The 15,617-nt window shown below is 37.8% G+C and overlaps 1 protein-coding gene across 6 annotated transcripts in view; it reads right to left on the minus strand.

Moving 5' to 3' along the window:
• HECW2 (HECT, C2 and WW domain containing E3 ubiquitin protein ligase 2) overlaps positions 1-15,617 on the minus strand; it is a 369,345-nt gene that overhangs the window by 86,179 nt on the left and 267,549 nt on the right. For 5 of the 6 annotated variants that reach the window (XM_086719188.1, XM_086719186.1, XM_025932459.2 and 2 more), the window contains one exon: positions 11,473-11,658. The exons of the other annotated variant lie outside the window; for it this stretch is intronic. In XM_086719188.1, the coding sequence (XP_086575314.1) occupies positions 11,473-11,658 (186 nt within the window). The remainder of the gene's footprint in view (positions 1-11,472; positions 11,659-15,617) is intronic. 6 annotated transcript variants of the gene reach the window in all.

Consider the following 15,617-nt stretch of genomic DNA (forward strand, 5'->3'; position numbering starts at 1 on the left):
AGTATACATGATCAATTTGTGACAAAGGAGGCAAGAATACACAATGGGGAAAGAATAATTTCTTCAATAAATGTCATTAGGAAAACTGGACAACCACATGCAAAAGAATGAAACTGAACTACTATCTTACACCATTCACAAAAATTAACTCAAAATGGGTTAAAGACTTGAATGTAATATCAGAAACCATAAAATTCCTAGAAAACCACATAGATGATAAGTTTCCTGACATCATTCTTGGTGATATCTTTTTGGAATTGATTTCAGAGGCAATGGCAGCAAAGGCGCGTGTGCGTGCGTGCACACATACGCACACACACACACACAAATGACACTACATCAAACTAAAAAGCTTCTGCACATCAAAGAAAATTATCCATGAAATAAAAAGGCAACCTACTGAATGGGAGAACATATTTGCAAATCATATATCCAATAAGGGGTAATATCCAAAATATATAAAGAACTCATGGCTCAATAACAAAAACAAAAACAATCTGATTTAAAAATGGGCAGAGGATCTAAATAGACATTTTTTTTCCCAAAGAAGACATACAGATGACCAACATGTACATGAAAAGTAATTCAACATCACTAATCATCAGGGAAATACAAATCAAACCAATAATGCAAAATCATTTCACTAGACAAAATGGCTAGTATCAAAAGACAAGAAATAACAAGTGTTGGTCAGGTTGTGGAGAAAACTAGAAGCCTTGTGCACTGTTGGTGGAAATGTAAATTGGCATGACCATTGTGGAAAACAACATGAAGATTCCTCAAAAATTAAAAATAGAAGTACCAGATGAACCAGCCATTCCACTTCTGAGTATCTATCCAAAGAAAACAAAAACACTAATTCAAAAAGATATACATATCCCCATGTTTACTGTTACCATTATTTACAGCTGCCAAATATGGAAACAATCTACATGTCCATTGATAGATGGATGGATGGGGAAGATGTGGTATATATACAAGGGAAACAATAAAAGAACAACAATTTATAAGTCAGAAGCATTGCATATTGAATCTGTTCTTACTTCTGGCTTCTCAACTCTACAAAGTCTTAGAAATGCTCAAAAAACACTTAATTGTAATCTACCTTAATTTTTATGAAGATCATACTCATATTCTCTCCCTTCCAAAATATAAATCTCTTCTCAGGTCTTGGCTTCCTCCCTAGTATTTATCCAATTATTAGTAATAAACATGCTATTATTTTCTTTGCATTATATCCCAACAGTGCTCTTAGCAGTAGGAGAAATGAAAAGGCTGATTGATACAGTTTATTATAAGTAAAAAAATAGTCATGCTAATGTTTTCCATCACTTGGTCTTTTGAAAGAAGGAGTGATCCCAAATATTTCATGATATCTGTATTAGTCACAAAATAAGTTAAAGAAGGTCATTTTTTTTAAACTGCTATGATTAGAGACCTAAAGTCATGAGGAGACAAAACAGGAATCTATGGTGCTTGGGCTAGAGTTCTGGAAACAGCTAGCTGGTCAGTTAGCAGATGTGGATAAGTACAATATCCTCAACACTTTAGGTATAAAATATTAGCCAAAGGGTACTTTACATGTTAGGAGTGGTGGTATTTAGCTGTAGGAAATATATTAGGAGAGCCAGTGATATGGTGGGATGGCTTGTACCAGCTCATGAGAGCTGACTGTGAGATTTTAGAGGAATATGCTGGCAGCCTGAAATTGGTTATTTACCCCACAGAAAATGGCAAATTCTACAGATCAGCCTTCCTCTGCAATTCCCCTGGAGAGCTGGGTTTTAAACATTTAGCAGCACATCACTATAGAAGACTGAGGATGGAATTGTCCAAATCAGCCCATTTTAGGTGGAGCAGAAAGTCACTGCCATAAAATTTTAAAAATAGCATATTATATTTTATAAAAAATATCCAGTGCAAGTCATGAAGATAACTGTTTAAAAATAAAAGACAAAGGCCATCTCCATACTTGGATAATTCCTTCAAGACTCCATGAGTCTACCATTTTACTCAGAAATACACTCATGAAACTTAATTTCTGCTCTATTCTCTCATTCAAAACGGTACAGTGTCCCAGAAATATTCTTTCCCATTACCTCCTATGTGTGTTTATGTGACTTATTATTATTTAATCTAACACCTTGTTACCCCCTTAAAAATCAGCAAGAGATCATTAAAAAACCACAATGCGATTTACAAATTTAGAATTTCATTCCATCTCCACCTGGATTGCTGTATAACTTCAGGTTATTAAACCAGGTAACCACCACAAAGAGGTATTATTTCAAAGCAATTAGAGATGTGCCACAAAAAGAAGAAATGTAGTCATCAAACTAACAAAAAGCATATTTCTCAAAGTGTAGAACTTATCCTGCTAAGGTATTTCAGGAATTCACTTGAGACTTCCAAATATTAAGTTGCATTTTACTCACTGAGATGAGCCTGACCCCATAAATTGTGGCTATCAGCTTCCTGTGGGATACAACCAAAACCTATGCCATCACGGGGGCAACTTCTGCAGCCACAGAGGCTATTATACTCTGGTAAAATGAGAAGTAGGCTCAAACTGTGGTAACTTTCACTGTACAAATATTTGTTCTCTTCTAAAAATCTATCCTCATAACCATAACTTCTACTTGCCATGGTCATCTAAGTTGGTTATTTGGACCATTCTGCTACTCAAACCCCCAATCTGACATCCGAAGTCACAAAGCTCTAGAGTTACCAAGCTTGGATATAGAAATGGATGTCAATTTTAGCTGGGAGATATAGCATATCATTTTGTAGGAAAAAGAACACACAAGAAAATATGGGAAAAGACATTTCACCTTAAATAAAAAGATGGTTAGCATTTTAGATTTTTATTTTAAAAAATGAAGTTTATGATATGTTATTCTTAAAGTTTCAAGTTTCTTAGTATTTCAATTTAAGCCCATGTAAAATAATCTCGGTAAAACATTTTGTGTTATACTGTTTGCGAGTACAAAGCCAAAAGGGAGGGGGGAAAAACTTATTCCATATTTAACATCTGGAAGGGGAATCAAAAAATAACTTTCTTTTCTAAAAATTAAACCAAATGATAATCCCATTGTGTGAACTTAAGAAATAATAAGCGGGATACCTGGGGTGGCTTAGTCAATTGAGCATTCGACTCTTGATTTCAGCTCAAGCCATGATCTCGAGGTTTGTGAGATTGAGCCCTCATCGGGGTCTGTGCTAACAGTGCAGAACCTGCTTGGGATTCTCCACCACCCCCTTGTCCCTCCCCCACTCACATGTTCTCTTTCTCAAGATAAATAAATGAACATTAGAAAAAAGAAATAATAAGCTTTATGGTATTTTTCTAATTATCAATGCCATTTTGCCTTTTTCTCTTTGTTATCCTTACCCCTCTGCAATAGATATTCCACTGATAATACTCCCCTGACATGGGTCTGTGATGGTTCACTCTATATGAAAATTTTACTGGGCCACCAGTACCCAGACCTTTGGCCAAACACTTCAGGATGTGTCTGTGAGTGTGTTTCTTGATGAGATTAACATTTGAATCAGCAGACAGAGTTAAGCATATTGCCTTCCCTAATGTGGGCACACCTAATTCAATCAACTGAAGAACTCAAATAGGACAAAAGGCTGAGAAGAGGTAAATCCATCTGCCTAACTGAATTGGGATATTGGTGTTTTCTGGCTTTAAGACTCAGACTGAAACATAGGCTTTTTTTGGGTCTCAAGCCTGTCAGGTTTGGATTAGAACTTACACACATTAGTGTGTGTGTGTGTGTGTGTGTGTGTGTGTGTGTGTGTGTGTGTGAAAGAGAGAGAGAGACACAGAGAGACACAGAGAGAAATCAACCAGAATGACCATGATAGCCATGGTAGAGAAAGAGATGCTTCTGGGTTGTTTTAAGATAGGAGCAAACATCTGAAGACAGACTACCCTGGAGTGGTCATGAACAACAAGGACAACAAAAAACAATAGCAAAAGGAACCCTACTTTGAAAAAACCATTCTGTTGGACCATGATGGGTACAGAAAATCAGCAGTACGTTAAGAGGAAGAATGGGACACTGTACTAATCCTACATTATTTTCTTTATAAAACCATTGTATATCTCCTATTAGAAAAAGGATTTGGCCATTAATAACATATCTTTATCATTTTCATGAAATTCTAAACTGATGAAACTCTCAGTTATTTCCAGTCCCAGGAGCTGGAAAGGATAGGTTACTAATCCTCACTTTAGAGAAAACTGAGGTTCATAGAGGTCAGATAGTGATGGATCCAGAAATTCTGACCCCACTGCAGCACCATTTTCTCAAATCCATGAAATTAACAATGGGAAGAAAGAAAGAGAGAGAGAGAGAGAAGGAAAGAAAGAAAGAGAGTAAGTTAGTTAGTTCCTAGGTTAAATACATTTGGTTTTTCTTATTAAAGCACATATTTGTCTTCCAGATATATTATCCCCATGAGCACATACTAATGATCAAACCCAGCCAAGAATCAGAAGCATTTTAAACAAGTCACATTTTAATACTACTGATGCATATTTCTTGCAAAAATATAAAACATTTATATTGATACTGTATCCAGATCCCAAATTACGCTTCGTTTTTACACTCCTGAGAGTGTATAAAAATTTAAGAATTATTACAATAAAAAGCAAGCAGAATTTTTTTATATATTGGCTTGCTTTCTTTGTTTATGTTTCATTTTAAAATGAGGCAAGTCAAAATGTGTTCTATATGTTAGGTGAAAATCCTAGGCCTTAGATCCAGCAAATAAACACAGATGTTGATCAGAGTTTCATAAGGATGATCTTGCATAAAATAAAACTTGGCTCAGTTCCAGTCCCACCATTACAGAATCAAAATAATTAGGGAAATCAAGTAATGGAAGAAAATACTGATTAAAACACACAGTAGAATTTTGAACAAGAGACCTGGAATTAAAAGCAGAAACAAAAGCATTACATATTTCATGGCAAATCTAGTTTTTGAACCATATCATCTCAACTTCAAATCTAAAGAATCAAGGATTTATAGGTCCCACTGCACCTCCAACCGAAGGAAACCACCTATCCACTTTATAGTTCTATAGATTTGCCTATTCTGCTCATTTCATATAAATGGAATCATATGATATGTGATCTTTTGTGACAGTTTCTTTCACTTAGCAAACATTTTCAAAGCTTATCCATGTTGTATCAGTCATTCATTACTTTGTATTGTCAAATAATATTCCATTGTATGAATCTACCACATGTATTTACCCATTTATCAGTTCATGGGCATTTGGGTTGTTTCCACACTTTGGCTGCTACAAATAATGCTACTATGAAGTATCTGTGTACAAGTTCTATAGAAGAAAGTGTATTTTCATTTCTCTTGGGTATATACATGGTTGTGGAATTTCTGGATCATCTGGCAACTCTTTGCACAACATTTTTTTAGTAACTGTCAAACTGTTTCCAAAATGGCTGTATTGTTGTACAGTCCCACCAGCAGCATATGAGTATCCAGATTCCACATTCTTGCCAAAATTTATTATTTTTGAGATTTTTTTTGATGGCCTATCAAGTGGGTCTGTAGTGGTGTCTCACTGTAGTTTTGATTTTCACTTTCCTAATAACTAATGATATCAATGGGAAAGAATAGTCTTTTCAATAAATGATGCTAGGACCTAGATGTTCACAAGCAAAAAATGAAATTGAACCCTTGACCTCACACCATATAAAAAATTAACTCAAAATGGATCCTAGATCTAAATGTAAGAGCTAAAACTATAAAACTCTTAGAAAAAACACAGGAGTAAATTTTTGTGATGTTGGGTTAGGTAATGTTTTCTTAGATACAACACCAAAAGCATGAGCAACAACAACAAAAAATACAAATAAACTGGACTACATCAATATCTAAAATGTTGTGTTGTAAATAATACTGTCAAGACAGTCAAAAGACAACTCAAAGAACAAAAGAAAGTATTTGCAAAGCATATATCTGATAAGGGACTAGTATTCAGAATATACTGTTCAAAGAACTCTTACAATTCAATAATACAAAGATAAATAATCCAATTACAAATAGGCAAAGAATTTGAACACACATTTTTCCAAAGAAGATATACAAATGACCAATAAGCACATGAAAAATGTGTATGTAGAGATGAAGAAACTCAGATCCAGTTAATATAAATGACATACTTCAAGTTAGTCAGGTGGTTAGTGGCCAGTAAGGTCTAATCTTTTATAGAAAAACTGCTAACGGCCTTGAATACAGAAAGACCTGGGTTTGTATCTAAGAGTTTACTTACACACCTAATCTCTTTGAGCCTTAGTTCCTTCATCTATAGCAAAACCTATTCCATAGGGTTATTGTGAAAGTTTAATGAGCTAACATAATATCCCTAACATAGAGCCTTGCATCGAATAAGCCATTATTATTATTATATTTCATTATCCTAAGTACCCCTAGCATAAGAAATCAATGGTATTTAAGTATGAAGCCACGTATATGTCTCTGGTGGTGTATCCTCTGCTAGAATACCTATGATCTCATCAGGGCATCCATATATGTCTCAGCCTTGAAGGGTACTGGCAACCCCAGCATTTGGCCTGGAACTCTCAATAAAGGATCTCTCATTTCCAAAGACAATCGTTCCAGCAGAGAACAGTGGTTAAGTCACATTGCTAGTGTTTGACTCCTGGATTCCTCACTTGCTAGCTAAAATTATACACATTATTTACCATCCCTAAATTTCACACAATGTGGATAATAATAGTAATAATACAGCCACCTCATAAATTGTCATGAAGTGCAAATAAGATCATCCATAGGAGAGTACCTAGTACAGTGCCTGGCATGTGGCGGGAGTTTAATAACTGCAGGTATCATTGTCATCATCAGTATCACTGTCATCATTATCACCATCATCATTATCTCACCTGGCAAGCCTGATATTGTTCTTATTCTTTAATTAATAGTTAATTAAACACTATTTTATTCCTATTCTTTTTTGTGAGTCAAGGACATGATTCACCCTTGAACTTCCAAAAAGAGGATACCAGATTTAGAATCCTGTGAAATTTCATCCAATTTAAATCCTTGGCTTCAAGTAATTAGAAAAAAGTCTCTCCCCAACTTGAAGACTGTTAACGTGCAGTACAAGCATAATCACCACCTTGTTTAAACAATAATGTGGAAGATCCAAGGCAACATGGGCATTAAGAGAGGTCGAATGGAGCAAATCTAGGAGCTATTTCTGGTGAAAGCACAGAAAGAGGAGGAAGCGGGGAGGGAGTCTTCATCTGTCCAAAGCAGAAATTACTATAAACTGGGGAACTACAGGTGACAAGTTTCATACATCAAACTTGTTTTGAGAACCTTCCATGTAAAAGGCACTGAGGTGGAAGAGAGGGTAATTAAAAAATAAATACAAGAACCCCCCAGAAAGGGATCATCTGCTTGGGGAGATAAAACATGTTAACGGCTATAGCATGAGACAGATGCAGATAGATGTCATGAAAACAATACAAGGGAAATTATGTGAGGATACAAGAAAGGACGGATCACTTACGCCCAGATTGCAAAGAGCAGCTCACACTATATGCTGTCCTTCAATGATACATCTGAAAGTCCCCACCTCCTCAATGGTGGTAGGAAATCCTATGGTACCTTCTACTACCTTTATTATGATTGTGAGAAGACATCCATTCTCCCTACTCACTGGTGACAGGCAGAATAAGAGCACAGACTCAGGAGCTGAACTGTCTGTGTTCAAATTGCGTATTAATTGCGGGACCTTGGTCAGTTCACTTAACCATGCTCTGCCTTAGTTTCCGCTTATTTAAAATGTGGATAAAAACAGCAGCTATCTACCAGGCTGCTGTGAGCATGAAAGGAACTAATATAAGTGCTTACACCAGTGGGTAGCACATAGTCAAAGCTACGTACTACCTAATGCTACACTGCTGGCTTTTATCACTGCCATCACAGGGGCATGCACATATGAGGCATTCAGAAGGATGTGAATATGTGCTGAATGACTATAAACGAAAACACAAAAAGAAAATGTTGCAACTGAGAAGAGAAGATGAAGCTAGGTTTTGTAAGTCTGAAGAGCTAACTTTGAAAACACTCTGCTTGAGAAGCATTTCCTTTCATGTAGATGAGGACTTGGATATCCTGTTCCATGTCAATTCTAAAAACCAGTAGTCACTGTGGGAAAATAACTTTGTAGTATTTAATAGTTTTTTATATTAAGTGGGGGAAAAGTTTACTCTCTTTAAGTGTTCTGGAAGCAAAGCAATTCATTAAAAAGGGGGACTAGAGTGTATTATGCTAAGCAAAATACGTCAGTCAGAGAAAGAAAAATACCATATGATTTCACTCACACGTGGAATTTAAGAAACAGACCAAATGAACATAGGGGAAGGAAAGGAAAAATAGAATAAGATAAAAACAGAGAGGGAGGCAAACCACGAGAGACTCTTAATGATAGAATAAACTGAGGGTTGCTGGAGGGGAGGTGGGTAGGGGGATGGGCTAAATGGGTGGTGGACATTAAGGAGGGGGCACTTGTAGGGATGAGCACTGGGTGTTATATGTAAGTGATGAATCACTAAATTCTATTCATGAAACCAATACTACACTATATGCAGTGTAGCATTTAATAAAATCTTGGGAGAAAAAAAAGGGGGGTGAGCCAAAATTTCAGGGCTAGAAAAAGACCTATTAACTGCCTTGGAGGATAAGAGCTATGATATCTAAAATGCAGCCAAATGCAGTGCAGCCCTCTGCAGACCTAGCACAAACATCTTCCAAATGTTCCTTCAAATTATTTCAGACAACTGGAAGCCAGTCATTTGTAAAGGAAGGTGGGAGGAATCACAGGGAGATATACCTGCTTCAGTTAAGGTGTCCAACTTAACTAAAAATTAAAAGTCCTACTGCACAAAGCAGAGATTAGGCTAATGTGATAAGCTTTCAGGCCTGTTTGATAATCCATTTTGTCCACAAGGCAATATAGAAGGGGTCTTTCTATATTTTTCATGCCAAGCAGCGTTCAAATGCAAAGCCACCAGTAGACTGCAAGATCAACTATCTACCAGCCCACACTCAAGGTTCTTTACAATTCCTACAACTTTAGGTTGAAATTCCCAAATAAGTCCAAAACCTTCAGGGAATAAAATACATAGTTGCATTACCCACATAGCTGAGATAATGTTTACCTATGTTTAACTATGGAAACTTTTATAAAGACTATGAGACAGAACTTGTTCTTAAGAATACATCGTAACTCTTCTTAAATAGTGTCCTCAATGTAATTTAAAACTTTTCTCAAGGTCCAGGGATTATTAATAAGCAGCTGTCTCCTGAAGTGTGTCTGGCAAGTTATGACTGGCAGGAAAGGAGGGCCCCACTATGTATACAAAAGTTCCTGATCTCCTTTAGTGAAGGATACAAAAATGACTTAGTAAGTTAAGTCTCTAGACAGAGCAGAAATATATGGCAGCATTATCTCAACTTGGGCTTTCCCTGGACCCATGGCTCTCTAATGAGTGTAACTCCTCATGACACAGGGGACATCTTGTCTGAGCTGAGAACAGATCTGAATTCCTGATATGGTACTTCTCTTTTATACCCAGGTATAATACCATCAGTATTTTCCTAAGTCTTTACTTGGACAACCTATGCTCTTCCATTCAGTAGAATGTTTACCAACATTGGGCTCTCAGGCTGCTGAACCAAACTTAGCACCAGCAATGTGCCATCTTCTCTGGGAGGAGAGAGTACAGGAAATGCCAGGTGGCCCTGCTTCCAGCTTCCTAGTGTCCTGGAAAGGCTTCCCTGCCAGGGACATAATCACAAATCCATTCTCTTTCATCTATTCTAAATTTCATGCTTGAGACTTCTAATCTTCTCTTGGCTGGGAATGATAGGTTTATTTTTAAAATTTCTAGAAATCAAGTCAATAGTTTCAATGAGAGTCTGAGGGCTCCTCCCATGCATTAAAATACATGCCTTTTGTAACATCTATTTGGACTGGTTATAGGTTCTCAGATAAGCTAGCTGGAAGCTGAGTTCAAGTGAATAAGATGCTACTGTGTTATTATTGCTAGGGTACCTTGAGGGAGGATGGCATTTATTGAGTACCTTAAACATTTCATTTGCTTTGAATGCTCTTTTCCTTATATGGTTTACTCCTCGCTTCATTTGGGTCTCTGTTCACATATAGCCTTACCTGTGAGGCATTCCCTGGCCACCCTGTATAAAATAATTCCCCACTCCTGTCTTTCTCTAGACTCCATCCCCCTGATTTTTTTTTTAATCACAGCATTAATCGATACTTGGCATGCTATTTGTTTATTTCTGTCTCTTTCCATGAGAACGGCAGTCCTATGAAATAGCTGGCTTACCTGTTTTGCATTGGTGCTCTATAAATATTTGCTGAATGAATGAGAGAAGCAAGGTTAAATACTTTAAATAGCATGTCATTTTAATCCTCTCCATCCTTCAAGTCATGTATTTCAAGTCTTTTTACATACAGGGAAACTGAGGCTAGTTACTCAATACATGGAGAGCATATGCAGTTAAGAGCATGAACCCTTGCACCAGACTGCCTGGGTTAGAGCACAGTTTGGTCACTTGCCCTCTCTGACATTGGGCAAGTCACCAAACCATTCTGGACCTGTGGCTTCTAATCTGTAAGTGGCAATAATAGTAACCATTGCCTTCTGAAATTGTTGTGAGGAGCTTAAATATATCTTAAATAGCTCATGGCTCACAGCAGGTACTAAACCAGAGTTAAATAAATACAATCTTAACTGAGAAACACCTTATAAAAATTACTAACGTTCTCATTCTGCTTCTTACTCATAACAACTTCCTGATCATAACCCAGGTTTCTGGTTCATCTATCTATAAAGAGAGTGCAGATGTGGTTACTCTGGCCTGTGTGACACAATTACGCATTTCTCATCATAAATGAATTACTCCGTGAGTGCTGTTTCATATAACAAAATCAGGGTTCTGAACCAACATCACTGAGGTCACAAGACACACCTTGTATAGTTATTTACTGACCTCCTAGCCACCTTCCACAAACAACACCCCAACTTTTAAATAAACCATCCATCACACAAGCTGTACAACTGAGAAAGAAGTGTCACTGCCTAGGAAATCTTTTCTCTGATCAGCAGAAAATGGTGACTACAGGTAGAAGAATATCCAGGCAAAAGGGAGTATTTTGCCAAACAAATGTCCCCACACCTGTCTGCCCCACACACTGTTTCAGAACAGCATATCGCTGCTTGTAGTAACAACCTGTAGTCCAGGTTTCACTGGAACCTGGACGGGGAAGGTTTCACCTCTCAAAGGCTCTCAGCCCTCCCTCAATGGCAGAGGCACTGCCAAAGCCACAAGCAGCCCGCGGTCACTCGGCAGCTTCCACGCGGCAACTCCCCCATGTTACCTTGCCCTGATGATCGTGTTTCATTTCCCAGCCCCTTGGCAGCTCCAGCTGTTTGTTGGCGAACATATTGAGGAATCCCACAAGATCTCGGTTATGCTGGTAGCGTTCAAAGTGGTGGGTGTCCCGCCGGACTTTGGTGATCATGTGCTTCAAACACGTATTGTTTGTAAACATGCGGTAGGCACTCTGGAGGAAAGAATGGAGAGCCCACGTTAACCGGCCTGGGACCCGCAAAAGGAACACACATGGTACTCGAGGGCACATTTAGTCTTCCAGTGGGCATATCAGCTTCAACGTAACTCTGGACCCGCACATGGAAACAACAGGCTGAGAAAAATATTTTGATGAAAATAAAATAGGAAGACTACAGAAAGTAAGGTATCTTCACTGATGAGGTCTCATTTTCTAAAGAACAAGAATGCTGTGGAGTCTCATTCTACAGGGGATGTTAGATCCTAAAGTTGGTCTTAGAAAAAAAGCACACAAAGTCACATCATGTCAGACACAAATATACCACCTCACAGGGACCCCCAACATAGCCAGTTTTTTGCTCTAGCACTGGAAGAGATGACTGGTCTTTGGGTGAGCGCCAGATGAAGCAGTTGGCATGCACTTAGCAGCCAAGTTGTATGGAAAAATGCTTGGCCACATATTTGAATATTAGGAGTCCATGCAAAGGGCTGAGTTGCAGTCACTGAGACTCAAATCCAACTGAGACCACAATAGATCAAAGTTTTTCATCTTACACCTTCTTTGAGGCAAAATCACAGAGAACAGAATGACAGGCTGAACTGCCTGGGCTGTATACATATTTTTTTTTTCGTTCTCTATTTTTTCTGTGTGTGTGTGTGAGTGTGTGTGTGTGTGTGTGTGTGTGTGTGTGTGTATACACATATATACATATATGGCTGAATTTATACAGTTGAAATACATGTTTAATAAACTCCACCACACAAAAAAAGTGATTGTCTTGTGAAAAATGCTGTATTCTTCATCTCTATGATACTTAAACAAGATTCCAAAAATTGACCATAAACCATGGCTATCAACATATAAGTCGACAAAGATTCATCACATAATATCATGTGCCAAGAAGTAGAAAAGGAGTAACTGTATGGAGCTATTTCCTTGAATTATCAGACAGAAGATGATATTCATGAAATTACAAGGTGGTGAATGACCTACTCTGAAATTCTTTTCTTCTCAGATAGATTCAAAGGATTCTTCTTACCTTTAGTTTCCCAGGCCACTAGATTGAGTCTGGAGGCCTTCAGGCTTTACTTTATACGTTCTGTTATTTATTTCATACACTAAGGTAGACCAAAACAAACCCCAAAGAAACCAGAATCTCTGGAAATAATTTCATTTTAATAAACATTTACTATCTTTGCTATGCCCAGTACTGTGATAGTTATTGAAGATAAAAGATGAATGACAATGAGGTCAGTTAATATTGTTCTTGTCTGTCCAGGATCCCTCAAGATGTGTCATGTTCTTGTCAAAGCATTTTTGAGGATGTGCATCCTTCTAGAGCTTTCTTATGTTTGGTACTTATCATAGAAGCTACTGATGTTTGAAATGGAGGTTGCTCCCCAGCCCGGGTCCCTCAATCCCTAAATGACTACAGGGATCACAGAACCTTGATGACCCTACTGGGAATGACAAACAAACCTTTGTCCCCTTAAGCCACTGAGATTTGTTGGTTGCTATTATTGACATATAGCTTAAACTACATAAAATAACTTTTATATAGTTTTTCTGATTGACTCACCATCATGATATACTTTTTACTAAAATATTTTTTTTCCTATCAAAACAAATGGAAGAAAGGAAGGAAGAGAGGGAGAGAAGAGAGGGAGGGAAGGAAGGAGGCAGGGAGGGAGGGAGGGAGGGAGGGAGGAAGGAAGGAAGGAAGGAAGAAGGAAGAAGGAAGGAAGGAAGGAAGGAAGGAAGGAAGGAAGGAAGGAAGGAAGGAAAGCAGGGACAGAGGGAGACGGACCACACTGAACCATCCTCAAATATTAGTGCACTAACTCCTGGGTACACCTGAGTAAAATACTTTGAGGTTGTATTTCAACCTGGTAATCTAAATGAGAGGAGGCTTTGATGGCTGTGAGAAATTGTGAGGCTCAGAGCACAGAACACTGCCAACGCAGGCAAGTCTACACAGAGGCTCTGGGCAATTAGAGAGCATGAGAGAATAAGAAAGTGATACCATGAAAGCGGAGAAGGAGACTAATAAAAGAAGTTGGAGGTTGTCAGAGACAAACACTAGCTAACTAATAGTTTAGCCCGTGGCTGACCCTGTCTTGGTGTTTTATGCACAATCAGCAAGGCATCTGTTTTCTGCATTTGGCTTCTTGCCGCAGATGTATTTTCACGGAAGCCAATGCAAGCTTAGAGGCCTGAGACCATACTAGCTTGAGTGGTGGTCGGCAATGAGCTTTCAAGTCATACATCCTAATCAGTCTCTTTGGGGACAAATTATTGTGGGATAATTCTGCCAGATAAATCGTTACATTACCTGTTGTTCTAAATAGGTATATCTCTTGGCCCCCCTCATTTCTTCCTCCCCTCTCTAATGCAAGTAAATAGGCCACATCCTGACTCTATCTAGAGCACCAGACCTGCTCCTCATTCTGCTGAAGAAAAGGAGAACTTCATTAGGGCAAGAAATAGTGATTAGGTGAAAGAACCTCCTTCCCAAGCTGGAAGTAATTCCGGGGGCTACACAGCTCTTTCAGTTCAGGAGTCTTATGGCTGATCGTATAATTAATTATGTGTTTTCATTTTCCTCCTCTCCTCTCAGTAAGACATACAATATAGGGCCAAGTTCAAGTGATCTGCTAAAAAAGCATCTATCAAAGTAAAATAAGTGCAAGAAAGATTTATTGGAAACTAGCAAACAATCTTTGGAACCATAGCTTTTTCAAGTCTGAATAACATGCACAAGACTGTAAGTGTCTATATAAAACCCTTAAGGCAAATAGGAACATCCCTCCATACTGCTACATTTTTATAAAGAAACTATACACACACACACACACACACACACATATACATGTGTAAATTTATTTATATATGTATTTATGTATATACACATGTGACATATATTTATACACATGTTATGTGTGTTTATATGTTTATATACATGTTTATTATATTTTTAATACATATTTCATTTTTAACATATACACTATTTTTTAATATATAGTTATACATATATAAGTAAATATATTTCAGAAAGAATAATTATACTCCATTTTATACAGAATTACACTGAAGATTCTAGTCACAGCCCTGTCACTCATGGACAGAGACAAAGAAAATCATTTAATTTCTGCCTCAGAGATTACATCTTTGCTCAACTGTAAAATGATTAATAATAACTTCCTTGCTTTCTTCACAGGCATGTGAGATTCAAATCCAATGAAACAAAGGATGTAAAACTGCTTTGAAGAGGTAAAAAATCACTATAAAAATACAGAGTAGAAGTAACTAAAGGAATATATAAGGGATTATACCTATCATACGTATGTTATAACAGATGAATGATAGCAGTAAAATTGTTTTCTACTTTTGAGGTCTTTGAAGATCCTGGGCCAGCATCCCATTTTCTATTAACTAAAGAAGGTTTTCATAACCTTTCATTAATTATGTCATAAGCCCGGTGTTAAACCCCAAGGATACACACATGGGGATGAGCACAGCCCCATGATTCAAAAGGATGGTAAGGAACATTATAGGGAAAGGTGGGAGGAAGAGGTTCCCTGGAGGCAGAAAGGAGAGTTTGGAAATCGAAGGCCACAGTAGCAGTGAAAATACTGAAACACAGATAAAACTAGCAGAGCTAAGTATAAGAGGGGTCCCAAGACTTGAGAAACACTAAACAGGTGGGATTAGATTAAAAGAGTTTAGTCTTCCTGGAAGTGGACACAAGAAAGCTGTGGGTTAAGAGAAAAGAGGCATTTCATTCTCCCTCTGTGGTTCGGTGTTTCTTTTTTAATTTTTTTTTTTCAACGTTTATTTATTTTTGGGACAGAGAGAGACAGAGCATGAACGGGGGAGGGGCAGAGAGAGAGGGAGACACAGAATCGGAAACAGGCTCCAGGCTCTGAGCCATCAGCCCAGAGCCTGATGCGGGG

This window comes from Puma concolor, chromosome C1, assembly GCF_028749965.1.
Source record: "Puma concolor isolate L17-30 chromosome C1, mPumCon1.1.hap2, whole genome shotgun sequence".
In the NCBI taxonomy this organism is placed as follows: Eukaryota; Metazoa; Chordata; class Mammalia; order Carnivora; family Felidae; genus Puma; species Puma concolor.